The sequence below is a fragment of the Coregonus clupeaformis genome, chromosome 20, assembly GCF_020615455.1.
Source record: "Coregonus clupeaformis isolate EN_2021a chromosome 20, ASM2061545v1, whole genome shotgun sequence".
Taxonomy (NCBI): domain Eukaryota; kingdom Metazoa; phylum Chordata; class Actinopteri; order Salmoniformes; family Salmonidae; genus Coregonus; species Coregonus clupeaformis.
The window spans coordinates 2,309,565-2,337,465 of record NC_059211.1 but is presented as its reverse complement, the minus strand read 5'-3'; the positions used below and the strand labels follow the sequence as shown (position 1 = coordinate 2,337,465).

At 43.9% G+C, this 27,901-nt stretch overlaps 2 protein-coding genes across 2 annotated transcripts; one reads left to right on the top strand and one right to left on the bottom strand.

The window, feature by feature from the left end:
• Positions 1-1,324: 1,324 nt before the first annotated feature.
• LOC121533180 (vacuolar protein sorting-associated protein 54) lies at positions 1,325-10,815 on the top strand (the record flags this gene model as incomplete). Its single annotated transcript, XM_045205230.1, has 13 exons — positions 1,325-1,471; positions 2,031-2,386; positions 3,525-3,654; positions 3,867-4,048; positions 4,246-4,358; positions 4,654-4,717; positions 4,846-4,951; positions 5,106-5,193; positions 6,554-6,675; positions 6,806-6,886; positions 7,017-7,124; positions 7,409-7,503; positions 9,336-10,815. Coding segments are annotated over 13 exons (1,698 nt in total), but the record flags the coding sequence as incomplete, so codon positions are not given.
• A 471-nt stretch (positions 10,816-11,286) lies between these two features.
• LOC121533179 (UTP--glucose-1-phosphate uridylyltransferase-like) lies at positions 11,287-27,445 on the bottom strand. Its single transcript, XM_045205229.1, has 10 exons — positions 27,185-27,445; positions 26,027-26,142; positions 23,184-23,291; positions 14,406-14,591; positions 14,010-14,143; positions 13,355-13,652; positions 12,807-13,027; positions 12,333-12,573; positions 12,049-12,153; positions 11,287-11,880 (listed from the first exon to the last, which is right to left on the bottom strand). Exons 1-10 carry the CDS (start codon positions 27,198-27,200, stop codon positions 11,773-11,775), a joined length of 1,533 nt encoding a protein of 510 aa, XP_045061164.1. The 5' UTR covers positions 27,201-27,445; the 3' UTR covers positions 11,287-11,772.
• Positions 27,446-27,901: the final 456 nt, after the last annotated feature.

Here is a 27,901-nt window from a genome sequence, read left to right as displayed (position 1 = left end):
AAATCAGGTGTTCTCTACTCTGACAATTAATCCACAGATAAAAAGGGGAAACGTAGTTCGTTTTTCTCAGAGCGTTGTAAAATAAATGTACACATACATGTTAGTCAATCATTTCATCCAAACTGCTTGCATGAGTCAACGAGCGTTTGCGTAGCCAGACGCTAAATGTTGATGCTTGAGGCGCTGCAAGTCCCGCCTCTCCATCTCCTCATTGGTTTTTAGGAGCATATACCCACGTGGGTGATTTTAAAGATTAACTGATGTCAACACTCCAGTCAGTTGGTTGCTAACTGCCATATAAAGTCCACAGAAGAAGACAACTGAAGGAGGAGAGATTACTAGAAACTAACTAGGTTTCCCCTTTTATCTGTGGGTTAATTGATGAAGTAGAGAACACACGATTTTGTGTGAAATTCTACAAAGATCCAGAATAATAGGACCCTGTGCATTTCAGGTAAAATAACAACACAATGTTTATATCCCAGGACAAATTGGCTTGCAACAGCAAGCTCCATGAATGTTTCATGTTTTTCGACCTGTCCCCAAATTAATATAGTAGAGTTAATTTTGATATTTCAACCTGCATGTCCTGTACCAAATTCAGGCAGACACTGGAATACGTTTCTGAGTGAGTGAGGGCTTTGCATAGGCACATTGTTTGACTAAGAATAGGGTACATTTCTTTTTTAAATTGAAAATACTTATTTTGGTGAAAAGTTTGTTTTGAATTGTTGACAACACTATTAGGGAACCTAAATTGGTTAAACCACATTTCATGACCCATGGGGTCAATTAATCAATATTCAGACTTAAAGTCGCCTATAAAATAATGCCTATAATAGTAATAAAAAAAAAACGGCACTTTGTCATATATAGTCTGAACATGTGGGAAACATGGTGGAAAAACCTGCATCATTTTGAAATGTAAGAACTCTTGAGTGACATGGACTGAAAACGCATACATTTGAATGTAATTTAACATACAAAATTACCATAATTTGTAAAAATTTGACATCAGTCCTCATTTAACAATGCTTACCTACCTATAAAAGCCATTGAAGCAGACCTAAAGTAATTTTTTTAATAATGTTCGCATGAGTAAAAATGCTATGCAAATTACCATTCTAATATGGCATTGCTGGTATGACCCTCCTGGTAGGGCTATGTTATTTAATTTAAAATAAACATGAAGTTGGGAGAAGAGAAAAATTATTGAAAGTTCTTATTTGAGTTGTTAGTAATAGGAATTTAAGGTGAAATAATTGTTTCTAGATTTTTTTTAAAGAGACAGTTGCAAAACATCTTCTGTTGCAAAACGTTTTAATATGGTTGCACTAATGAATACGACCCTGCTCTCTGCTTCTGGTTGGTCAGGCTGGCAGACCAGATGCGTCTGATGACCTTCCCCCAGTGGTTTGAGCTGCTGAAGTCCGTCTTTGAGAACTTCATTCTCTTACTGAAGAGGATCAAGGTGAGGATAATACTTTATTAAAACACAATCCCAGTCGGTTAGATTTAATCAAAATGGGATTTATGGAATTATCCTCTTGCTGAATAAAAGACTTGAAGAAAGTTTATTAAGAGGTAAAGAAAATGAAAGGGTTAGGATGCCTTGCTATATAAATTAGCATAGAAGAATAGAATAACACTTTAGCATCAGTTATTTTGCCAATGTCTACTAATTTTTACTTTGCCGTTTTTGGTTGGTGTGTAAACCAGCTGTATAAAGTGCATTACTTTACTGCCCCATTGTAGTACATTATTAATACATTTGTAGGACTCTATGTTGATGATCTGTGCCTTAAATGTATCTGGTGTAGTTAGCAAGGTTGGGGTCAATTTCAATTCCAGTCAATTCAAGAAGTACACTGAAATTCCAATGCTTTTCAATTAGGGAAATTTCAATTTGGAATTGAAATTAGGTTTACTTTCTGAATTAACTGGAATTTAAATGGATGTGACCCCAACCCTGGTAGTTAGTTCCTCTGCCCTAAAAGTTAACCGTATATCCTCATGCTGTGCCCCCGCAGGCGACGCTGAGTGTGGTGAGGAACGTGGTGCTGGAGGCGCTGGACAGCAACCAGAAGAGCCGTCTGCTGGAGCGGGCTGCAGCGGGGGCCCTAACCGAGGCCCCAGGGACCCTTCTCAACCAGGGGGAAGCAGAACTGGCCTACCTCACCCACGAGGGCCTGTTCATCAGCGACGCTCTCAATGATGCCCAGCTGCACCTGGGGGCAAGCGGAGGCCAGGTGGAGAGCTCCTCCGTGGGGCCCAGACAGGCCCAGTCACGTATGGATGGTTGTGGTAGTGACTCCGCCTCAGGGACCACCGAGTCGTCCTCCAGCAGGGAACACGCTTTCCAGCCAGGAGGGGGCGTCGGCATCTCGTGAGTCTCACCACCTTTACCAACCACAAACACTCACATTTTGAACACTACTGAGTCAGGCTATACTGTGCTGGCCTGGTTATTTTTCCACCAAAGTAAAGTTTGGGTTGGCAAGGCAATGTACAGCATGTTTTGAATCCTTTTCACATCTGTATACTCTCAGGAAATCAAAGTAACTGTCCAGTGTTTCCAGATTTCTATGAAATATGACCTATAATTAATTACAATATGCGCAATAGTTTTCCTTCCAAAATGTTTTATTTATGTTAAAAAGCAGCTTTTCTGTTTATGAATGGTGTGAGCGTACGCCAACAACAGAATACAGGGTTTTTCTGAATCCAAAAGGGGCTTAGGTGGTGGGCGTGGCAGGGGGTGTGGCAGTGGGCGCAGTCGGGCCGTTGGCGAGGCAACGTTTTAGAGGCCCCCATTTTGGTGGTGTAGAGAATTTTTTTAAGGTAAGCCAATTTCCTGAAATTCTACACATTTCTCCATGGAGCTGAGTGAAATATTTGCTGTTTTTAAAGCTAATTTCCTGCAATTCTATGCATTTTGCCATGGTTAACCCCTAGAAATCAAGTTGGCATAATAACAAAAAGCCCCATAAAAATCTGTCTAAAGCTAGAGATATCCACCGCATCCTCCGATGTCGGCCTTCCTCATCAGCGGTGGAAGGTGGCCGAGCTACAGCAGTGTTTGATAGACCAGGAGACATCCCGAAAATCGGTCTTCTCACAAAAACATCTGTAGCATCCGAATGGTTTGGCCAACAAACTATTATGACCCCTCTATATAAAGACTCACAAACTCAGTTTTGCTCTACGACCCACACAAGCGTCACGGGACTCGTCTAAAGTCGGTTCTGCCGATCTGCCGACTTCTGTCTGTAGCATCCGAACCGTTTGGGTTACACACTAATATGACCCCTCTGTGGAAAGGTGAGTCTCTCTAGGACGACCGACCGACCGACCTGGTACTAGATGCCTGTACCGAATAAACTGCCCAATGAGTGTATATATGTTTGAAGGTTGGGACACCGAGTGCCCCTTCCTAAGTGCCATCTGTATTCTGTACAATAGAAATAGAATGACTAAAAAGTGTCATTCTAGTAATTGTATTTCTGTTGTCTGTCCGGCTGCAGGTCCAGTGAGGACATGATGCCCAGTGACCTGGAGCTGGGCCGCGTGGCCAATAACATCCAGGAGCTGCTCTACACCGCCTCAGACGTCAGCCACGACCGCTGTGTCAAAGTCCTCATGGCCAGAGCCAAGGTAGCTAGCTAGCTTAACGTACGCCATGACCGGATAAACAACATGCAGCATGACCAATGCACTCTCAGCTGGCTTATGTGTGACTGTACAGACAGGGTTTGAATTTCCATTGATGTTCTGAATTGACAAAGTACAATGGGAATAAGTCCAACCCTGCTAGTAGTATTTCCTGTTTGTAACCTTGAATAATCCCTTCTTTCTCTCTCCGTCAGGATGGCTCCCTGGAGCGGCTGAGCTCGGCAGAGTTTGTGTTTCTGTCCCAGGCGGTGGAAGGCTTTGTGAGGGACACGGAGGAGCTGTGCTGCAGACGCAGTGTGTCCCTAAGGGGGGCGCTACAGAGCCAGGCCAACCGCTTTGTCCACCGCTTCCACGAGGAGCGCAAGACCAAGCTCAGGTATTAGACTGGAGAGTACACAGAGACACGCACACCGAGACACGCACACCGAGACACGCACACCGAGACACGCACACCGAGACACGCACACACAGAGACACACAGACACATACTTCTTAATAGGGAATAGAGGTGCAATACTTCAGGAACTTGAAAACAGTCTTTCCTAACTGTGTGTGTGTGTGGGTTCTCTCCAGCCTGCTGCTGGACAATGAGCGGTGGAAGCAGGCAGAGGTTCCTGCAGAATTCCAGGACCTGGTTAACTCCATAGCAGATGGCAGGATCACATTACCCGAACGCAAACCCCAAGGTAACATATACCATTTGAGCATAAAATGAACACCCGCCACCCGCCAAATGCGGGTAGATTTAGATATTGGCAGGTAAGAATGTCTTTCACCAGCCACGTTGGCGGGTGGTCAATTTGCAGGGCTCTACAGTGCGAGCATTACATTTACAAAAGTCAAGTATGAGCACAGTTGGGGTTAGAAAAATGCTGCAGTAGCTGTTTTCAAAGTATTTCTGCTGTTCTGCTTCATAGTCCTCAAAAAATATTTGTCTGTCCCCAGACTGACTGAGTTTGTTTTCTGTCTCCTCAACACCAGGCACAGAAGAAAGGAAACCAAGTGATTATTTGCACATTGATGGCCAGAAATATGCTGTTGTTGGGTGAGTTTTGATTGACTAACTATGATAAATGCTCCTTTCCACTCCCACATTCAAAACGGAAGGCATGTAGCAAAAATGCTTATAAAAATACCCTTATTGACTCGTGACCTCTGTGTCCTCCCCATCAGGACGGTGTTACTACTGATCCGGATCTTCCTGGAGTACTGTCAGTGTGTCAACGACATCCCCTCCATCGCCACAGACATGCTCACCCGCCTCTCTGACCTACTCAAGGTAAGAACACACCGCACCACCCCCTGTGTGGCAACAGTCTAGAATGATGGTCTGAGAGTTGGCTAGATTTACCTGGCAAGCATCCCACTAAGAAACTGCAATCATGTTGTATTGAATGGTCCCTGACCCTCTGTCTCTCTCTCTCCTTTGACAGCACTTCAACTCGCGGAGCTGCCAGCTGGTCCTGGGGGCAGGAGCACTACAAGTGGTGGGACTCAAGACCATCACCACTAAAAACCTGGGTATGTTCCAGAGTATGTGAGCGGAGCGGGAGCGGGCCCAATTTGACTGGAGCGCGGCGTGAGATTCCTGAAGGCTGGAGCGTCGGCCTTCTCGCCGCTCCAGTAGCGCTCCCTTCACCAGCTCAGGGCATGCCCGGCCCAGCATGCATTTGTAGTCTACTTGTGTGCTGCTGTCTATAGCACCTTGCTTTAGATACTGTCATGGAGATTGCTAAATATTTTCATAAAGAAACTGATAAAACACACAGGTGATAAATCAAGGTGACTTACAAAGATGAGGACCAAGAGCAAGAGAGGGAGTGCAGTGATGTAGTGTCCACAACTAAATAATCATTATGGAATCTGAAAAGATAAGTATCCTGAAAGCATGATGGTGCACTTACTACATGCACATGCTAAAAGAAACGAACGAGGTGGGTAGATAACTAAGTGTCATTGTAGCAAAGTATTTCTAAACTAAAAATCTGATCTCATTTTTTTCCTATTATCTATACAATAGGCCATAATTGATTTTCTCCAAATAGGGCTGACATATTCCTATGTTTTGATTGGGTTATTTTGCCTAAACCTTTTTTTAGGCCTACCTATATAAAAATTAAAAAAACAACTCTGCATCTCTGCCCAGCCTGGCATCCCCAGTGGCTCTTCAATCATGGAGGATATTCTCTGCTACTGGCCTGCTCTCCAGGCACCATCGCATGAGCCTGAAGCCACAGAATGTCCAAACGTGTGCTTCTAAAAATAAATTCAAAGGCACTAATAATATAAATAATTTATTTTCGTTCCTTCTTAGGCTCCCAGTCTGACTCCTGACCCATTTAGTGTTTATATGATGTTTAATATAACATGTAGCCTATTTGAAATGATGAGCGCTTCTTAGATTCACCTTTTCATGTTTATTCAAATACTTTTCATTCAAATCATATGGTTTGGTTTCAATACTTCAAAACCAAATGGTAAAATAGATGGGTGTTGGTTAAATTGTGATTTTAATGAATGGAGCGAATTAGGAGCGGCAGTTTTATCTGTGAGCGGGAGCGGTTTTTAGTAGAGCGGTTGGAAAGGACTTGGAACGCCGGAGCGGGGCGCAAGCACTGCTCCATGAGCGTGATTTCCAACCGCTCAACTCCGCTCACATACTCTGGTATGTACTACTTGGGTGTGTCCAATAAGACAAGCGCAATTTCATTTTCCATTTCAAAGCATTTTAAATTGTGCGCCCCTACTGAACACAACCCAGTGCTATGCTATAAACCGTAGGCTTTGCCCCACTACAGTGTTACCTCCAACCCAGAGGGGTGACCTCTACATTTTAGTATAGTTCTGTGTAGAAATAACCATAGCGTGTGTCTGTCCTCAGCCCTGGCCTCTCGCTGTCTTCAGCTGGTGGTTCACTACATTCCCGTCATCAGGGCCCACTTTGAGACCAAGCTGACGCCCAAGCAGTACAGTGTCCTCAGACACTTTGACCACATCACTAAGGTGAGCACAGACCTGCACAGACCTGCATGCATGAGGATGGAACTTTAGTTCGGAGATTCACTTGTAAGCCATGAGTGACACCATGTGTAGGCCTTTTGAATTTAAGATTTTTTTCTTCTATTTTGTCCAGGACTACAACGATCACATAGCGGAGATCTCCGCTAAACTGGTGGCAATCATGGACAGCTTGTTTGAGAAGGTGCTATCTAAGGTGAGTTATACAGTTCCAAACCTCTCAAACTCTCCCTGTCTAACCTACAATACCACTTAAAAAATGTGCTGTAGCCAATGTCAATCAGTGCATCAACATATAATGTGAATATCTACTTTGTCTCCTGCAGTATGAAGTCAAGGCCCCCATGCCTTCGGCCTGCTTTCGGAATGTCTGTAAACAAATGGCCAAAATGCACGAAGCCCTCTACGAGCTGCTACCTGAGGAGCAGGCGCAGGTAATATATGGCAATAACACCACAGAGATCCTATTAAATTACTGCTAATTATTCACATTTGTAATTCTGAATAATACCATGTACTAAGTAACTACTGTAAATAGTCACTTCTACCGCTATTCTCCTTGGCTGAATAAATAATGCGCTTTTACAACATACTGGGCACGTTCCAGGTTGTCTTCATTGCAGTCGCAACTACAGTGAAGATGATCTAGAACGTAGTCATTGACTAGATATGTTGGGTTTTGAGGGTAACCTTGTCTGTGTTTTTTCTCTGGGCCTAGATGTTGTTCCTGAGGATCAATGCAAGCTTTAAAATGCACCTTAAGAGGCAGCTGGCCCGACTCGGGGTGCACCACGATGGTGGACCTCAACATGGGTGGGTGTTTCTCAAGTCTTGTTCTGTGGTTTTTGAAATAAAACAACATTTCTGTAATATTGCCCAAAAAATTGTCCTACAGTTATATTATCTCTGCTTGATGATTTTGATTGACCATACCAAAAATAGAGTAATAAACAAACAAAAAAAGAAACGTCCCTTTTTCAGGACCCTGTCTTTCAAAGATAATTCGTTAAAATCCAAATAACTTCACAGATCTTCATTGTAAATGGTTTAAACACTGTTTCCCATGCTTGTTCAATGAACCATAAACAATTAATGAACATGCACCTGTGGAAGGGACGTTAAGACACTAACAGCTTACAGACGGTAGGCAATTAAGGTCACAGTTATGAAAACTTAGGACACTAAAGAGGCATTTCTACTGGCTCTGAAAAACACCAAAAGAAAGATGCCCAGGGTCCCTGCTCATCTGCGTGAACGTGCCTTAGGCATGCTGCAAGGAGGCATGAGGACGTGGCCAGAGCAATAAGTTGCAATGTCCGTACTGTGAGACGCCTAAGACAGCGCTACAGGGAGACAGGACGGACAGCTGATCGTCCTTGCAATGGCAGACCACGTGTAACAACACCTGCACAGGATCGGTACATCTGAACATCACACCTGCGGGACAGGTACAGGATGGCAACAACAACTGCCCGAGTTACACCAGGAATGCACAATCCCTCCATCAGTGCTTAGACTGTCCGCAATAGGCTGAGAGAGGCTGGACTGAGGGCTTGTAGGTCTGTTGTAAGGCAGATCCTCACCAGACATCACCGGCAACAACGTCGCCTATGGGCACAAACCCACTGTCGCTGGACCAGACAGGACTGGCAAAAAGTGCTCTTCACTGACGAGTCGCAGTTTTGTCTCACCAGGGGTGATGGTCGGCTTTGCGTTTATCGTCGAAGGAATGAGCGTTACACCGAAGCCTGTACTCTGGAGTGGAATCGAGGTGGAGGGTCCGTTATGGTCTGGGGCGGTGTGTCACAGCATCATCGGACTGAGTTTGTTGTCATTGCAGGCAATCTCAACGCTGTGTGTTACAGGGAAGACATCCTCCTCCCTCATGTGGTACCCTTCCTGCAGGCTCATCCTGACATGACCCTCCAGCATGACAATGACACCAGCCATACTGCTCGTTCTGTGCGTGATTTCCTGCAAGACAGGAATGTCAGTGTTCTGCCATGGCCAGCGAAGAGCCCGGATCTCAATCCTATTGAGCACGTCTGGGACCCGTTAGATCGGAGGGTGAGGGCTAGGGCCATTCCCCCCAGAAATGTCCAGGAAGATGCAGGTGCCTTGGTGGAAGAGTGGGGTAATATCTCACAGCAAGAACTGGCAAATCTGGTGCAGTCCATGAGGAGATGCACTGCAGTACTTAATGCAGCTGGTGGCCACACCAGATACTGACTGTTACTTTTGATTTTGACCCCCTCCTTTGTTCAGGGACACATTATTCAATTTCTGTTAGTCACATGTCTGTTCAGTTTGTCTCAGTTGTTGAATCTTATGTTCATACAAATATTTACACATGTTAAGTTTGCTGAAAATAAAACCAGTTGACAGTGAGAGGACGTTTCTTTTTTTGCTGAGTTTATTTACGACAGATTTAAACCTACTCTTGAACTAAAATGCATGCTCAATGGAGAATCTCCAATGAAAGTGATTTCTGTCCAGAACTAGGCTTAATGTGTCTGATAAAACAGCTCCTTGTCACTAAAGGACAATGTACCTTACAATTTCAATGGACTTGTTGAATGATGATGACTTGAAAGCACTTCTGATCCCCCCACATAATGACTCCCCTTTCTCTCACCCCACTCCAGGCTGGTGGCGGTGGATGTGGCATTTTACACTGAGAACGTTCAGTCACTGAGGACACTTGAAAAGCTGGACTTGAACATGGCTGAGATCTGGGAGCAGAAGAGGTGATGATGGCGGTAGTAGTCGTCTTACCTACAGTGTGTGACGCCATGTTAACCCACCCTGGAGGGAGGGGAGAAACTAACTAATCAGATTCTTGTTGTAAAGAGACTGCACCTGTTGCTTCACCCTCCAGCAGCCGGCCTGCCCAGGGGACCATGGAGCTCACTGAAGCCCACCTGAAGAGGGCGCTGTCTGGGTACAGAAAGAGAGCGTAGGTCATCTGGTAGTGTTGGTGGCCCCAGGCAGCAACGTTGTGGGACCAAACCCTGATGCGACCTTTATGTAGGGCAGGCAACATAACATGGCACCCTATTCCCTATATAGTGTACTACTAGTGCGTTATATAGGGAATAGGGTGCCATTTCGGCCATGACGTGTTTTTTTTTTATTAAAGAGGGGCTACGACCAGACTTTTAGGACGTAACTGCTGCCTGTCACCTCATCTCACTGTGTGCAATTCAACTATAGCTGATTTATTAAAAACAGATGAATAATTCATGATGGACCTTGATTGGACTGAGATGCTGACATGGTTCAGAACATGTCACTTACTGGAGAACTGATTTTTTTCAGACCTGTGTTTAAGCTAAATGGTAATGTAAAAAGGCATTTAAGTTGACCACAATCTTGACAACTGTGGTCTTGCATCAACTAAATATGACGTCTTCTCTAAATATGTTCTCTAAAGAGAACTTCAGATGTAGCATAATTTGCACTGAATACGTCTGCAAACAAATTCCTTCCAGCCCTCAATTGTTACAGCATTCCCTTCCATGGCCCTATATTCAACCTTTACTAAGATATCTGTACAGTAAGAGTGAGCAATTTCTCTCAACACATAATGAAACTTTGAGCATTGATAGTCAATCTGGTTAGATAAATTGGTTGCATCTACTAATGACAGTATGCACAATTGTTCCCCTCTCCGTAATGACCGAGCTAAGTCATTCTATATAAAGCATTATCTTCCAACAAGGCTACATCAACAAATGGGCAGTAAACTCCACTGCATTTGATGCAATATCAGTCGTGACAGTCCTATCCATCACCTGTCATATTGCTTGTACGCATGAACGAACATTAGCCTCTGATTGGTGTCTTTTTAAAGTAGTCGAGCTCCAACCAAAATAGTCTTATTACCCAGTTCTATTAACTGTCTGTCTGCACTGTGTGAACATAACACCTTATGCAAGAGGATCCAATGGTATTACAAAACACCATCCAGTAAAAACAGTGGTCTACTTCAAAAGTGCCTACTTTTGATAAATATCAAAGACTGACTTCTTTACAATAGTATACTGTTTGAGTGCCTGTGTATGTATGTTGGGCCCTCATTGCTGCTCTGGTTAAGATGGATAAAGAAGTGTGTGGCAAACAGAATCTGACCTCATGCTTGAGTTTTTGTCTTGAATCCCAGGAAACTGAATAAAACATGGGATAATATGGAAGCATTTCTACTTTGGCCTTATTTTTTTTTCTGTCCATCTGCTGGCCTTGTAGGTGAGGAAGCCACTAGACTATTGATGCACCCAGACAAGGAATCGTCCTGACCGTATGCATCCAGACGAGAAACACTATCAGGGCTCTCCAACCCAGTTCCTGAAAAGCTAAAAAGTTCCTGTAGGGTTTCACTCCAACCCCAGTTGTAACTAACCTGATAATTATTAGAATCAGGTGCGCTAGATTAGGGTTGGCGCGAAAACCTCCAGGAACAGCGTTGGAGAGCCCTGCGCTAGACTATTGACCTACCTTTGAGTTATGAGATGCGCTCTTCAGAGGCATTACCTTTATATGATTGATTTGCTACTTTAAACTATTCTACTTTTAAAATCAAGACAGAAGGCTAACAAGTTCAATCCATATTGCACTTTTATTCATGTTAGAGTTGGCTCAGAATTTGCAACAGAGGCTGTGTTCACACAGGCTGCCCAATTCTGATCGTTTTCCACTAATATGCCTTTTCACCAATCAGAACAGCTCTTTTGCCAATAATTGGAAAAAATATCAGAATTGGGCTGCCTGTGTAAACGCAGCCTTAGAACCCTGTAACAGCTTTCGCTCCCAACAGAAGTATTGTGTTTGCATGGTGTGCTGAACCACAACGCTCATTAGGAGGACCATCCCACACATTTTAAGCTGATTAAAATGACCCTGACTGTGGTAAAGTCTTTCTTTTTAAGCTGCAGATAATTTATCTGAAATGGTGGATCACAGTGATAAAAACCTTAATGTGGAACGGCACCCTGTCCGTCTTTCTCGCTCTGCAACAGTCCTAGTTATAGTTTTTCCTTGGCCTCGAGTCTCTTGTCTGTGCGACTGGCTTGTGTCCTGAAGGCCTCAGTGGTCGAGGATGCGCAGGTTGCCAGATACAATCTTGTTTTCCAGCACCGCTCCGGCAGGAATATCGATCCTATCTCCGTGATTGGCAATAATAATGACAGTTCCCTGTGGAATGGATAGTGAGGAGGGGACGTAGACAAATGTAAAGCACAAAATACAACAAAACATCGACAGAGAGACGTCCAACAAAACTAGCCCAACATCAATGTTCTGTATGCCAAGTAGATAATATGCAATAGTAATGAGGTACCATTTTGGGTATGAAGCCTTTACCTTGAGAGAGACGTTCTTTCCAAAGGTGACGTCTCCTGACACTGTGAGGTGATCCAGTTCTAGCATGTCTGGGATGCTCTCAAACCTCGTCAGGAAGTCATGGACCTGCAACCATAACACGTCATTTATACACTCAACAACCTATACTAACAATTCAAACCATAAAATATGAATGACTACCTCCTTCAATAAAAAAAAAGACCCACACAAATGTATATAAAATCAAAATGTCTGTCATAATGACTCAACAAATTGCATTGAAATCGTCATTTTGGTTCCATTACCTTAGTGAAAGAGCTGCCCAGCTTGACGTGTGGCGTGGAGGGGAACTCCCTCTTCTTGCTCATGGTGAGCGAGCCGGCGTCCAGGCTGTAGAGATTGGACATGACCAGCAGCAGGTCCGACGAGGTCTTGACGGGCAGGAAGCGGCTACGGGGTACGTTGACGCCCAGGGCGTTGTCGAAGGCCTTGATGGCGGCGCCCACCGCTGTTTCCAGCTGGATCACGTTCAGACCACCGTCGCGTCTGGGGAGGATGTAGTTGGCGCTAACGTTCAGTGAGCTTGTGGCGGCTATTACAAAATTATGCAAATCGAATCGTAGTTGAGTCACTCCAGGCCATGGGTGACAGCCGTCCGAAAACTATTAATTAATGTAAGAGGGGATGTTAAAAATAAATACCAAAGGAAACCCTAAAACACATGGCTATGAACTAGAGCCACAGATACCAGACTTGGCAGACAGTTGTCATTTTAAGACTCGCCTTCACCCCGTCCTCTCACCTTGGGGTTGACAATGATCTCCATGTCCATGGCGTTCTGCTCGTGCAGCCTCTTAATGGCGGCCAGGGAGATCCACAGGTTGTTGGTGTTGAAGATCTTGAACTTGGTGACCGACTTGAACTCGTCCACGTGGGCTTTGGGCACCTGGGCAATCTCCAGCAGACGCAGCTTGTCGTCGTACTGGATCAGCGTGCCACCCTGTGGAGGGATTGAGAGGCGTGGCAGAACCACGAGCAGTCAGGAAATGGAAAGGTGGCTAAATGGAAGGCTGTATGCTATTTTACATTGAGGTATAAAACATATCAAAATGTATCATACAATTGTAGGGAATTCACTTTTATCCTCTACCATTTTCGCTTCACCACTTTTTAATGTTCTTACATCTTTAGCCCCAAAGTACTGCCGAGGTGAGTGGACTCGTAACATTAACAATTGAATTAACCACCAGGGTGAAAAGAAAACCAGCAGTACTCTGGACTTGAGTACCCTTGCCTGTGTCTAGCTAGCACACAAACCTCTGCTCACCTTGACGTCTGCACGGGTCTTGTCCGTGACCTCCATGATGAACTCGCAGCGCTTGTCTTTGGGCTGCGTCATCAGATGGTTGAGGATGAACAGGTCCACGGTGGCGCCCAGGTTGTCTATGTTGGACACGAAGATGTACTCCTTGCCCTCAGCGATCAGCTGGTCCAGCAGGCCGGAGTTGTAGAAGCTGGCGTAGATGTCTCCGTGGCCGGGCGGGTACCAGGCGTCGCCGTGGTCGCCATGCATCCCCAGGTCCTTGGCCACGGGCAACAGGGACTCCTTGTTGATCCTCGGGTATCTAGAGGGGCAGGAGGAGAGTTTTAATAATGTTATTTACCTTTATCTATACAGGTAAGTCAATGAGAACTGATTCTTATTTACAATGACAACCTGTTAGGTGAGGTAGAGGCGAGAAGAGAGGGATGGGGTGTAATAAGAGGGAGAGGGTGTTCAGGAAAGCGTTAAGGAGGATCGTAATAGAACAGGATCATGTCCAGTACAGAGAAAATGCTTTGAAACAGGAATGTACCTGAACTTGTCCAATAGCAACACTCATTAGGATTTTACATTGCAAAACACTTAAAACACTGTTCCCTGCTGAACATGACCCAGGTGTATATTTCTATAGGTGCGGACGTCTGTGTGCGTGTGTTACCTGCTCTGGTTGAAAGTGTGGATGTTCACCCGGTGGTGTGTGTACTTCTGCAAGATCTTCTTGGTGTCCTCGTCTGTATTGAAGGAGTTCATGAGAACCAGAGGCACGTCCACGTTGAACGTCTTGTTTAAGTGCTGAGAGAGGAGAGGGAGTGAGAGAGGGAGGCATTTTTATAACTGGAGTTTGGCTCCCAAATAGTTTTATCATACTGTAATTTTCTCATAAATTATGTTGAATGTAGAAATTGCAAAAAAGGAATATCTAGTACTACAATAACTAGCCTTAGTTAACGTTCTGTCTCATATTGAATATGTTGATATATTTTTAAGTGTTATGTTCTCTCAGACCAAAAATTGTATAGTACAGTACAGTATAGCACAGTATCCTATCCTCTACCTCGATCTGATGGACGGTGAGGTCCAGGAAGGTGTTCTCATTACGGACACTGATGACACTCTTGGGGCCCTTGCAGCCCATGCTGGTGCCCAGACCTCCGTTGAGCTTGACCACCACCAGCTTGTTGAGGCTGGCCGCCACGCTGTCCGGCAGCCCCTGGGCCTTGATCTTGTCATAGGGGTGGATCTGCAACAGGGAGGGCAAGAGGTACAGGTCAGAGGTCAGATACTGGGAGTAGCCTGAAGATTATGATCACATGCCCAAAAATGTCTAGCTGTTTACACAGACTGGCAATGTTAGAACGCTTTAGTGCAGGCCCTACGCTCCTCCGTTAACAAAGAAGTAAGTAAGTTACACAGAAATGACATAAATTGATGGTTTTTCAATTAAACAATGGGGAGGAACCAGAAATTTCAGTTTAGGCCACAGGAATTCTTTGCTGTTTGGTCGTTTTCAATAAAATTATTAACCTGCCCAATGGGGTAACCACAGAGAAGACTCAACTTGCCGACTGCTCAGTTCACTTGCCCCGGGCAACCTTTTATGTCAATCCCTGTTAAAGTTGAATGTGACTTTTGATGTTGGATCTTCAGTTCAGCATTTGAAAGCTGGGCAGCAGTGTTGGGGTTGCTCAAAGTAGGGTGACGGAGGTGGTGTGCTCTGTTTTGGAGCGTAGGAAGGGTGGAGAGGAGGGGGGAGCTGGCATCACTCCAGACCCTATTACATTACAGTGCTGCTCAGTGAAGCCATGGCGACAGCTGTCAAAACCCAGAACGGTGGAGCTAAAGTACATCCTCACACAGGGGAAAACAAAACACCCCCGCAGAAAATGGTTCCCCCCAAATCGCCCCTGACGAAGGAGGGACAGCCACAGAGGCTGTAGCAAAGTGGTTTTAACACCAGCGTCATCCTTTCCCACTGATAACTATGTATCTGGTCAAAGTTGTTTTTGTGTATCAATAATTACATACTGTATCTTCATGCCAAATTAAAAACATTGATCAATAGAGGATCCCTCTTGAAGGTCTAGAAATAGCCAATGCTGTGGACCAACTATTAGTAGGCATAGGTCAAGGTAGAAGGCTTATTTATTCAAGCATTCATTGGTTTCGCAATGTGTGGCTTGAGTCCATGCTCCTACTTGTCCTATAAAATGTAACAAACCCACAAAATGTTTAGGCCTACAACAGCATATCATGGTACAGAAAAATACATTTAAAAATACATTTTTTGCCATTTAAGGGTAAAATTGGCTAGCTGAGCTTGATTAACACCACATGCGGGCGAAATACAAAGCAATGACTTGTGAGAGAAAAGCAGAGAAAATGCATTTCTTGCCAAGTTTTAGTGTGTTACCACACTGGGTAAGCTTTTTAAGATACAATAACTGAAAGCCTGGAGTAACTTTATACATAATTTGTCCAATAGGAAAAACAATAGGCCTACTGTACTTATTGTAGGCCTACATCAATGTACAGCAGTAGCCTACATAATTGCAAAGCCAAACTGTTAATATGGTATGTTTTACTGTGAGCTGAATACAGTGTAAGCTAGATGTGGTATAGTCAGACTGTGGGTATAATGAACTTCCATTTTCCTTTCCTGTACTTCCAGTCATTTAGAATAATTCCCAGGGAGAAGGAACAGGCCCTCTGGCCTTTACTGGCCCCGCTGTTGGCAAATGGAAAGATGACAGATGTACGACACAAGAGGACAAAAAGGACATGGAGTAATTATAGAGACTGTGTGTGTGTGTGTCACACTCAAGACCTTAACTTGTCCGCAATCCGTTACACTCTGCCTTCAACTCTCAACTTACATACACAGACAAACACACCTAACTTTACCTCCCCTTCATCCCCATCCCATGCATAGACGGATGCAGGAGAGTGATGGGAGTGTGTGATGACACCTCCTGCACTACGTTTCCACACACACACACTTCCTGTACCGTCGGAGGGAGGCTACAGTTTCAGAGTCGGCAAGGTAACAGGCAGCCGGGCTTATCGCTTCCTTACTGCTCACACCTTCATGAGACGAACCATTGAGATGAGAATGCGACCATGAAGGAATTCAAACTGCCTCAAAAGTATCTTGACAATGTCTTCCCACAGATAGGCAATTTCAAATCTAGACTATAATTTTATTTCCCAATGCTATGGGCAGTGTTCTCCAGGACCAGACAGATTAGAAGAAAGCCTAGTCCTGCACTGAAAAATATGTTCAATGGAGACTCACCATTGAAAGTGGTGGGTTAATTCTTACTAGTCTATGACTAGGCTTACTGTCTGGGAAACCGGCCCTATACGCTACAGAGGAGGCAGACTGTACGCACTCTCCCAACACACCCCATTTATTGTTTTACAGTGTGTACTGTATTCAGTGTGTACGGACCATTGGAAATACACAAAGCAACGTGTAAGACACGGTAATAGGGAACTCCTTAGGAAAATACTAAAGACATGTATTGCTCCATTGACAGAGGCTACAACCTCACGTGAGTTGTTGTTAGGTGGCAGAGGGTTCAAAATGCTTTTATAGCTATTTTATTAACTACTCCCAACTAGTATTAGACTGACTATCACCACAACTATAGCCCCTTTTAAATGAAAAGGAGTCTGGAGAGCCATGTCATTCTACTTCCCTCAAGACATACAGGCTATAATAATCTTCCATAAGGATTCTCCTGAGTTAAATAGCTCAACTTTAGTTGCAAAAAATATTTTTACAAACAACATTTAGGTTAAATCTTCATGTTGGTCACCATTTGACATTACCAAAGACTGGCCCAAGCACTACAATATCCAAGACCTCACAACTCTCTCATGTCAGAAAGTCACATCAAGATTAGGGCCGGGACAATCAGTAGCGGTGCGTGGGTAAAATCACTAGGGAAGCCAAGCCAGAGAAAAATGCCATATTACAACCCATGTGTCTCATAATTGTTTTGCCTGCTCTATAACCTGTTAGTCCATATGCCTTGCGACCGTGATACACTATACATTCAAAAGTGTGTGGACACCCCTTCAAATGAGTGGATTTGGCTATTTCAGCCACACCCGTTGCTGACAGGTGTATAAAATCGAGCACAGGGGCACAATGTATGAATTTATGGAAGTCAAAATCCCTATCTCCATCCATGGCTAATTTACATCGAACAAAAATATAAACGCAACATGTAAAGTGTTGGTCCCATGTTTAATGAGCTCAAATAAAACATCCCAGACATTTTCCATACACACATCCACCTGAGAGTTGTGGCATATCAAGAAGCTGATTAAACAGCATGATTACACAGGTGCACCTTGTGCTGGGGACAATAAAAGGCTGCTCTAAAATGTGCAGTTTTGTCACAACACAATGCCACAGATGTCTCAAGTTTTGAGGGAGCGTGCAATTGGCATGCTGACTGCAGGAATGTCCACCAGAGCTGTTGCCAGGGAATTTAATGTTAATTTCTCTACCTTAAGCCGCCTCCAACATCGTTTTAGAGAAATTGGCAGTACGTCCAACCGGCCTCACAACCGTAGACCACATATAACCATGCCAGCCCAGGACCTCCACATCCGGCTTCTTCACCTGCGGGATTGTCTGAGACCAGCCATCCAGACAGCAGATGAAATTGAGGCGTATTTCTGTCTGTAATAAAGTCCTTTTGTGGGGAAAAACATATTCTGATTGTCAGGTCCTGGCTCTCAAGTGGGTGGGCCTATGCCCTCACAGGCCCACACATGGCTGCGCCCCTGCCCAGTCATGTGAAATCCATAGATCAGGGCCTACTGATTTAATTTAAATTGACTGATTTCCTTATATGAACTGAACTCAGTAAAATTGTTGTATGTTGCGTTTATATTTTTGTTCAGTATAGAAAAGGGTCAATTTTAGCTAACTAGCTAGCTAGTTAGCCACTGGAGGACAACAACACAACAATTCAAGTTGTTTCTGTCAATGACGTATTGCTCTTGATGTGATGTGATTGGAGTGAAGCCAGGACCATTCACAGTTGAGTTCGCTGATAGGCTATTATTTAATACTTTTTTTTTTTTTTTATCAAGGGAGGCCAAATGCTCGCTGGCTTCCATTTACATTTTAGTCATTTAGCAGAAGCTCTTATCCAGAGCGACTTACAGTTAGTGAGTGCATACATTTTCATACTGGCCCCCCGTGGGAAACAAACCCACAACCCTGGTGTTGCAAACGCCGTGCTCTACCAACTGAGCTACACGGGGCCCAACAATGTCATACTCTTGTTGACCAGACAGCATCAGATAGATGGTCTACACATACAGAGACAGAGGGGCGCTGTTTCGCTTGCTCGGATGCTTTCTCTGGTGAGATACATTCAGCCTCTTGAGAATTGAATTTTTTGGTGGGAAGCCCGGCTTCTCTTGGCACCCATGAATACACGCCACTGGTGACGATACCAGTATTGTGATATTTTTTCCATGCCAAAAATGAAAACACGAAGCAGAACAAACACTTTGGTCCTTTAAAACCTGCTGTATGTAAAATACTGTGTGCTATAGCTTGAAAAATAAATACAATTGACTCTGGATGACACCATAATGATGTTTGTTTCCAACATTAGGGCTGTTTTCCTAAAGAACTTAAATATGCTTTGTGTTTCGTTTCCTTGCCACAATACTAACACGTATCGCGATACTGCTATCGTCCCAGGCCCTAATCAAGAGAGAAATAACCAAATAATTGTCTAATTACTAATTCCATCACCATAAAGATTTAGCTCTCAAAGACATACCAATGGTTCTTACCTTATGGGGGATCATTCCCAATACACAACAGTCGCTCATGGCTGTGTTGGAGCCATGACCACGCACTGTCTAAAGGTGTGGGTTCTCCTACATCATCAGTCATAACACAACACAATAACATGTGTTTACCCACTTCTGGGCTATTGAGGTGAAGTGCCATTACTCTCAACGACACACAGAAGAGGTTACTTTCGTTTTGAGTAGTTCATGTACAGTGGGGAGAACAAGTATTTGATACACTGCCAATTTTGCAGGTTTTCCTACTTACAAAGCATGTAGAGGTCTGTAATTTTTTATCATAGGTACACTTCAACTGTGAGAGACGGAATCTAAAACAAAAATCCAGAAAATCATATTGTATGATTTTTAAGTAAGCCCCGAAATCCAGATCCTTCAGGTTTCGGGGCTGTCGCTGGGCATTACGGACTTTCAGCTCCCTCCAAAGATTTTCTATTGGTTTCAGGTCTGGAGACTGGCTAGGCCACACCAGGACCTTGAGATGCTTCTTACGGAGCCAACTTAGTTGCCCTGGCTGTGTGTTTCGGGTCGTTGTCATGCTGGAAGACCCAGCCACGACCCATCTTCAATGCTCTTACTGAGGGAAGGAGGTTGTTGGCCAAGATCTCGCGATACATGGCCCCATCCATCCTCCCCTCAATACGGTGCAGTCGTCCTGTCCCCTTTGCAGAAAAGCATCCCCAAAGAATGATGTTTCCACCTCCATGCTTCATGGTTGGGATGGTGTTCTTGGGGTTGTACTCATCCTTCTTCTTCCTCCAAACACGGCGAGTGGAGTTTAGACCAAAAAGCTATATTTTTGTCTCATCAGACCACATGACCTTCTCCCATTCCTCCTCTGGATCATCCAGATGGTCATTGGCAAACTTCAGACGGGACATGCGCTGGCTTGAGCAGGGGGAACTTGCGTGCACTGCAGGATTTTAATCCATGACGGCGTAGCGTGTTACTAATGGTTTTCTTTGAGACTGTGGTCCCAGCTCTCGTCAGGTCATTGACCAGGTCCTGCCGTGTAGTTCTGGGCTGATCCCTCACCTTCCTCATGATCATTGATGCCTGACGAGGTGAGATCTTGCATGGAGCCCCAGACCGAGGGTGATTGACCGTCATCTTGAACTTCTTCCATTTTCTAATAATTGCGGCAACAGTTGTTGCCTTCTCACCAAGCTGCTTGCCTATTGTCCTGTAGCCCATCCCAGCCTTGTGCAGGTCTACAATTTTATCCCTGATGTCCTTACACAGCTCTCTGGTATTGGCCATTGTGGAGAGGTTGGAGTCTGTTTGATTGAGTGTGTGGACAGGTGTCTTTTATACAGGTAACGAGTTCAAAGGTGCAGTTAATACAGGTAATGAGTAGAGAACAGGAGGGCTTCTAAAAGAAAAACTAACAGGTCTGTGAGAGCCGGAATTCTTACTGGTTGGTAGGTGATCAAATACTGATGTCATGCAATAAAATGCAAATTAATTACTTAAAAATCATACAATATGATTTTCTGGATTTTTGTTTTAGATTCCGTCTCTCACAGTTGAAGTGTACCTATGATAAAAATTACAGACCTCTACATGCTTTGTAAGTAGGAAAACCGGCAAAATCGGCAGTGTATCAAATACTTGTTCTCCCCACTGTAGTTCCCTTTACAAAGGCAAAACCACCCATTATTAGGAAACAGCATTTTTGAGAATCTGATGAGCAAGGCTTCCTTCGTGATCCTTCAAGAGAATTTCAGTCGCTCTAAGTAATAAGGATTGAGATAATCCATGGTTTTCTGGGGATCTAGCCGAGTTTATTAATGAAAGAAATGTGGTTTGGGCCAAAGTAAGACAGTCCGATCTGGCAACAGACTGGACTAGATTTAGATAAGTTAAATGTATTATTCATAAGCCAAAGTCAGAGTTTTACTAGAGTGAAAGAGCAAAGAACCTAAATAATCCCTTTAAAATGTGGAAAACTGTGTACAGGTTGATGGTACAATGTCTGAAATGCTTCCTATAAATACTGTAGTGCCACAAGGTTCCATTCTTGGGCCGTTTTTATTCACTAGGCTACTCAAAATATAGGGTTCTTTCCAAGCACTTAGCTAGCCAACAAAGCATTAGAACAACTCAATATTGAGACTGCAAACTCAAGGTGCATATTCAGGCTTCCTAGCAGCCATGGACTCCAACCATTCAAACAGTCAATCTCTGTAAACAAGCAATTTTGACCTAAGAGCAAAAGCTGTGCGTTTTGCAATAACTGTGTGTCCTTGGCAATGAAGCGATTACATAACTGGGAGGGAATGGAGAATCTGTGGAAATCTGGTAGAGAAAACCACTTTACTTTGCATGGACTTGTTTTGGGGAGATTCACTCAATTAGGTACATGAACTCACAAGTCAATATTGTGCAGATTTATTGCATAAGACTGACATTACTGTTATATAGGATAAACGATTAACCCTTTCAGAGCCATACAGCTTCTGTCGATAACATGGAGAAATACAACATGATGAGATTGAACTCATAAGAACTTAACACAACTGGGTTGTTTGAACTTCAAACTCAAGGTCTCCAAGGTGACCTGTGTCTATGTCACAAGTGCGGAACGAGTCCAGATACGGTTTCAAGTTCCCTACTAGCCTTATGGTCGTGACCATGAACCACGTCCCAAAACAATTCGAATCCTACTCCCTCAAGGCTGTGCTTTCAAATGCTGGAGAGGTCAGGCTATTTATAGGGTAACCTTCTGTGAGCCGGGGGGTATTTCGGGAAGGGGGTGGGGGGTCAGGCTCTGAGATACTGAAATGTCACCCAGTTGATAAAATGGCTGGCTGGCTTCGGGCCCATAGCTACACACTCTGTTCTTGGATCTGGTTACCTCGTCTCGGTTCTGTTGGTGCTGGATTCCATCCCTACTACATACTCATTAAGATCTGTGGGCTTCACGAGCTTGGGAATGTACAGACTCACAAACAAGTGTGTGCATCTATATACAAACTGTATGTAGCCTTCCTGCATGTGGCCCAAGTGTTAAATGGGTCAGTGGTTCCAGCACAGGTCTCAATGAAACGCTCCCCTCCTTCCTTTAACTGAGTCTACCTCCTGTCACCATAGGCACAGTCTCTTGACCAGCACTACTCAAACGCTAAGTTCTTAGACATTTAGACTTGGGAAAAGCCCACGCCCCAGTGACCCTTCAGCTGTAACACTCCCTCTCTGACTGGAGACTCACGTGTTCCAGTCAGCTGGGAGAGGATGGGGTGTACTGGCGCCTGGCTGCCGTCCCAGTGGAGGGAACGCAACACTGGGCTCTCTGTCTCAAACTCTCCTCTGGTCTGCTGCAGGACAACAGGACAGGACCACAGCATTCTGCCCCCATAGAGCCAGTGTCACATAACAGCCACTGTAACTCTACAGCGCTCATGTTCAGTTCAAAGGGGCCGCGTTGGCATCTATCCGCGTGGTCCTCCGTAGCTCAGCTGGTAGAGCACGGCGCTTGTAACGCCAAGGTAGTGGGTTCGATCCCCGGGACCACCCATACACAAAAATGTATGCACGCATGACTGTAAGTCGCTTTGGATAAAAGCGTCTGCTAAATGGCATATTATTATTATTATTATTTATCTGCTCAGATGGGGGCGGGGGGGGGGGAATGTTCATTGTAGAGGAGGGCTTTGGCCTAGAGATCCAATCTCACCCAACATACACAGAGAGATGCTACACTCAAAACAGTGTTTCTTAGACACTAGTTTGTGGACTAGCACTAAATATGCAACAAAGACTTTATTAAAAATAAAATAAACTACAGGCCAGATAATCCCTTATCCTTTGTACAAGAGGGGCAACATAAAAATAGGTCTACATCTGCAGAAGCAATGGATTTCCAATGGTAGGGAAGGGAAACATTTCTAGACATAGGCTGATCGTTATGACAATGTATTGTAATTTCTTATGCAAATTACGAAGGCCTGAGCGTGTAGACAACCAGGGTTAAAACCGAACTACTCACCAGATCCTCTGGGGGCTTGTGGATCTTGCCCCAGTTCACAGAGGGTCCTTTCACCTGGAGGAATCTGTGGAAGAGGTTCTTAAAACCCTCAAAGTCTTTTTTGGAAATCTGAAACAGAAAGTGTCAAGGATCAGACTCTGCATGGACGCAAATCCACATAATTTATTCATAATAGCATCCAATTCACACACAAAACATAGCTTGATAAAAGACAGACACACTATTGAAATCAAAACATTACTAAAGCCTAAATCAGTGTCTCCCAAACCTCTAGTAACCTCAGCCATCTCCACTTATTTGATGTATTCCAGAACCAGCACATCTGAATCAACAAACGAAGGGCTTGATTTTTTGGGGTGGTTTTTCACTTTTTTTTTTATTAGACTCATATAGCAGTCAATACAAATCCATGAGCATACTAAATATTAATGGATATGAGCAACAACCATTTTTTTTTTGAAAAAATCTAAATCAATAATGTCCTGTGGTCTTAAAGAGACTTATTAATCAATGAGCAGAAATATGGGATTGGTAAACTAGACTTCGGTATAGTCCGTTTGTTCTGGCTGCATGTGTTCCTGTCTGTCACTGTGATTCAGTCAGGGGGTAGCCCAGTCTCTGAATTGAGATTTTAGGAGGCTAACAGCGAAGTCAGTACAGAGTTGTGTCGTCTTTCATGAAGTCGGGTTAGGGACAGGGTCTAATGTGCCTCAGTATAACTGGAGTATCCTCCTAGGATGGTGTGGCATACTCTCTTCTGAATACGCTCCAGGTCATCAAACTGGGCCTGGGTCAGTGAGCTGTGTCAAGCAGGAGCAGCATATTCCAGGGTGGGGCGTCTGTAGTCGGTGTAAATGCTTTTAAGGCGGCAAAGGACAAACAAATGTATGTTGCTCTTGGTTACCATAGTAGCAACCTGTTTACCCCATTGTAAGTCTTTCTGTATCATTACCCCTAAAATCTTCACACTATCACACACTTTGAACTCCTGGCCATCGATCTGGAGAGAGCATAGGACCAGATTTAGATTGTCAACATATTTCACCTAATGTCAACATCCAGGGCTGCGCTGTCAATGACTGAAAGGAAGATGAGAGGGCCCTGAAAAGTCCCTTGAGCCACACTTCCCGTCAGCTCCTGCCAGTCTGATGATTAGTAAAACATTTGAATCAGGTGTGCTTGTACTGGAATAGAGTACCACAGTATGGGTCATAAAACCTAGCAGTCAAACAGGGAAATAGTTTTGATAAAAGTGAAATTTCTCTAGGACAAGGTGACTTTTATCAATATATTTGCCTGTATTTACGCTAATTAGCTGCCAATGTGGCTATCATAAAGAACTACAAATGACATGATCTGGACGAGACTGCCGAATCGAGGCAAAGGTAAGAATCTCTGGATTATTTATCTAATGTTAGCTAAATGTAGTAATGAATTTCTTTAAATTGACAATTCTACGAACTGTCTTGTGCAAGTTTTAAAATTGGCACAATACCTGTAAGCAAAGGTGTCAGCTAGAGATGACGTGCAGGAGTTTCCAGGGACTTGTAGTTTTGCATGATGTCTACTTTGATGCTAATTACCATTTTCGAATCGGAGAGTAAATAGAGCTGAACATATTGATAAGTCACCTTGTCCAAGAGAGATTTACATGGTTATCAAAGCGTCACGCCAGGGTAAGACTACACGAAACACAGCCCTTATTTTAAGTGCTTCTAAAATCCCCTATGGGAAAAATGAATGGTGGAAAAACAATTGGAACCATTTCCGTTTGACCGCTAAGTTTTATGGGTATTATGACACCTCCACTGTGGGGCTCTATAGACCAAATCAAATGGAGCTGGTGGAGGTTATTCGAGAAAACACTGGCCTGACAAATACTTTTTGGATGTGCCATATAGGCTACGTCTGAACTCGATATTTCTATTCCAAATGATGTGCATCATTATTTCTCTAGTCTGTCGATGCAGTCTGTTTGGTGAAGCATAGACTTTCATCCTCTCCTGCCCACTCCCTATAATCAAAGCATTCTGCCCACAACCCTCCTTTCTGACCTTTGCTTAATAGCTTTCATGTACGTTACGGTTCAGTGTGTTCTAAATGCCCCCATTGGGATAATCATTAGAACTCCCACCTAGCCCATCTCACTGTTCGTTCCTCAACCCTCCGGGCTCCTTGGTGGGTTTTAATTGCGTTTTCTCCCCCCTCTGCAGTCTAACTTGAATGTGTTGTGTTTGAAGTGAAACCAGGAGGAGCGTAAAAAAGGAACCACTTGCTGTACAGAGCGAGAATGCTTATCTTGTAAACTTTTGCCATCATGCCAATGCTTTAGTTAGCAGTAGCAATGCTAACTGCATACAAATTAGTGTAACTGTTTGCTAAGCAGGGAGGATAATTGTCTTTCCAGTTTCTGGTCAAATGGGTTATTTTGATGGGTTGTGCGCTGTGCTTGTGGGATGGCACGGTAATAGCTGATGCTTTGTAAGGTAAGGGCTCAGTGGTGATGAAAAGTGACAATGATTTATGTGGGAATGTATGGCCTACATCATATATAGAGAAGGGGTTTAACAGCAATCCTGTTGGGGGCTTATAAGTAAACAAGGGGGCAAAGAGTGAGGAGGTGAAAAGATGGGGAGAAGAGAAAGTCCATGTTGTGAAATCGTGAAGTGTGTGCGTCTGTGTTTGACCCATTGAGAGACACACAGGTCATTCACCATCCTGCTCCCCTCCCAGAACTCAGTCCAGCAGGCCAAGAAATGTCCTCACTCCTCCAAAACAACCACCCTAGATCCACAGACATGCACCAGGTACTCTCGCTCCAAACCCCTAAACCCCAGGACCACCTCCTGCTCAGCCCCATTGGCTGTGGTCAGCAGCTTCTCCAGCTCTATGTGCATGGAGGTCTCATGCTGCAGCCGCAGCTTCTCCTGAAACTCTGCCATCCCGGCTTTGCTGAGATCTGCCGGGAGAAAGGAGAGAGAGAGAAAGAAAGCGACAGAGAGGTATTTCATCATTCAGTCTGCTTGAACCATTCGAAACAATCAAAGAGTATGAAGTCAAAGGAGAGAAAGGAGCAATAGAGAAAGAAAGAGAGGGAGAGGGCTAGTTTGTTCATTCTGCTGGAACCACTAAAAACGATCAAAGAGAAGATAAGGTCAGTTTAAAGATGTTCAGTCATAAAGCCTTCTTGAAACAACTGCATGCCTGTGTTCTAATGAGCGAGGCAGCTTGTAGTCATTCATAAGCAAGCAAGTACATTATTTTACAATAGGTGAAATGGAACGTGGTTACATATGATGCCATGCAAATGTCTACCCACATGTTGGCTTATTGGATCTATTTTAATGGACATCAGCATTTTCTTCCTATATCCATTATACCATTAACAAGTCAAGCCTATTCGGTCAATATTATTTAAAAAAAAAAGTCATTTAGCAGACATGCTTGTCCAGAGCGACTTATAGAAGCAATTAGGTTTAAGTGCCTTGCTCAAGGGCACAGACAGATTTGTCACCAAGTCGGCTCGGGGATTCGAACCAGCGACCTTTCGGTTACGTTCCTAACCGCTAGGCTACCTGCCCCTTTATTATTGAACCAGTCAATTGTGGTTCGTTCACCCTCTGTTCAATACAGGATGTGTTATGTTAAGAAAATTATATAAACATAGCAGCAACCAAGCTCTGGGTACAATTGACATGCAAATCACTCAACATGAAAATATCCCCCACTAAGAGATTGGTAGCCTAATTTGGCAATTCCCAGTATTGCATAATACTGATTTGGTGAAATCTATATTCTCAGTATATCAGTAGCCTAAATTCAAGACGACATCAGAAATATAGATAAGTAAAAAGAATGCACTGCGTTCCAAAAAGTGGAAATCATTCCAAACTAAGAGAAGTCAAGACTTATAGTCATGGAAAAGATAACTGTCAAGAGCAATCAATAGCAATGCGAAAGTAGCCATCCGACTCATTACCGGACAGGTACTGAACACTTACCATCCAAAACAGACATCTTTGGACGTATGACAAAATATGTGCCAAGAAAGTTTCTCCAAATAAGATCCCAAAGGTCTAGCCTATAGTCTTCGATAGTCTTCTATAATTTGCCAGCAAATATTAGACGTCATTCAATAAAAGATAAACATAAATGACTTGACACCAGACACAGCCGCTCGCGCTTGAGCAAATATAAACTGCAGTCCCAAGAAACAATGTATCAATCCATCAGCAAACCCGACACCACCCATCAGTGCAAATGCACTGTTCTCAGTTCTCCCACCTCTTTAGGGTTTCTACTAGATAGCACAGCCACAAGTCAAAATAGGCTACATCATCAAAATTCCACACAAAAAAAAAGGTTGCTTTTGGGCCTTAATTTAAGGTTAGGCATAAGGTTAGCAGTGTAGTTAAGGTTAGGTATAAAATCATATTTTAAGAATAAACATTTTAGAAATAGGCGGGGTTTAGGACTTCGTGGATGTAGTAGCTAGTGACGACCCCTCTTTAGCAGGGGTCGTCTGAAAAAGGTATGCACTAACTGTACGTCGCTCTGGATAAGAGCGTCTGCTAAATGACTAAAAATGTTAAAATGTAAGGTCTTGCCAGCTGATATGTTGAATGCTTTTATCAGTGTATTTCTAATGTAGGCTACAGTGCCTGCATGTAGACATATAGCACAGCAGGCAGCCTAGCGAGAGGTAGGAATTAAAATGA

Bases quoted from the DNA above. Each gene is read 5' to 3' on its own strand.
- LOC121533179 (XM_045205229.1), bottom strand. The intron at 13,653-14,009 runs GTAACACACGCA...CTGCCCCTCTAG, and splicing joins CACACTTTCAACCAGAGCAG to ATACCCGAGGATCAACAAGG. The intron at 13,028-13,354 runs GTGAGCAGAGGT...ATCCCTCCACAG, and splicing joins AGACCCGTGCAGACGTCAAG to GGTGGCACGCTGATCCAGTA.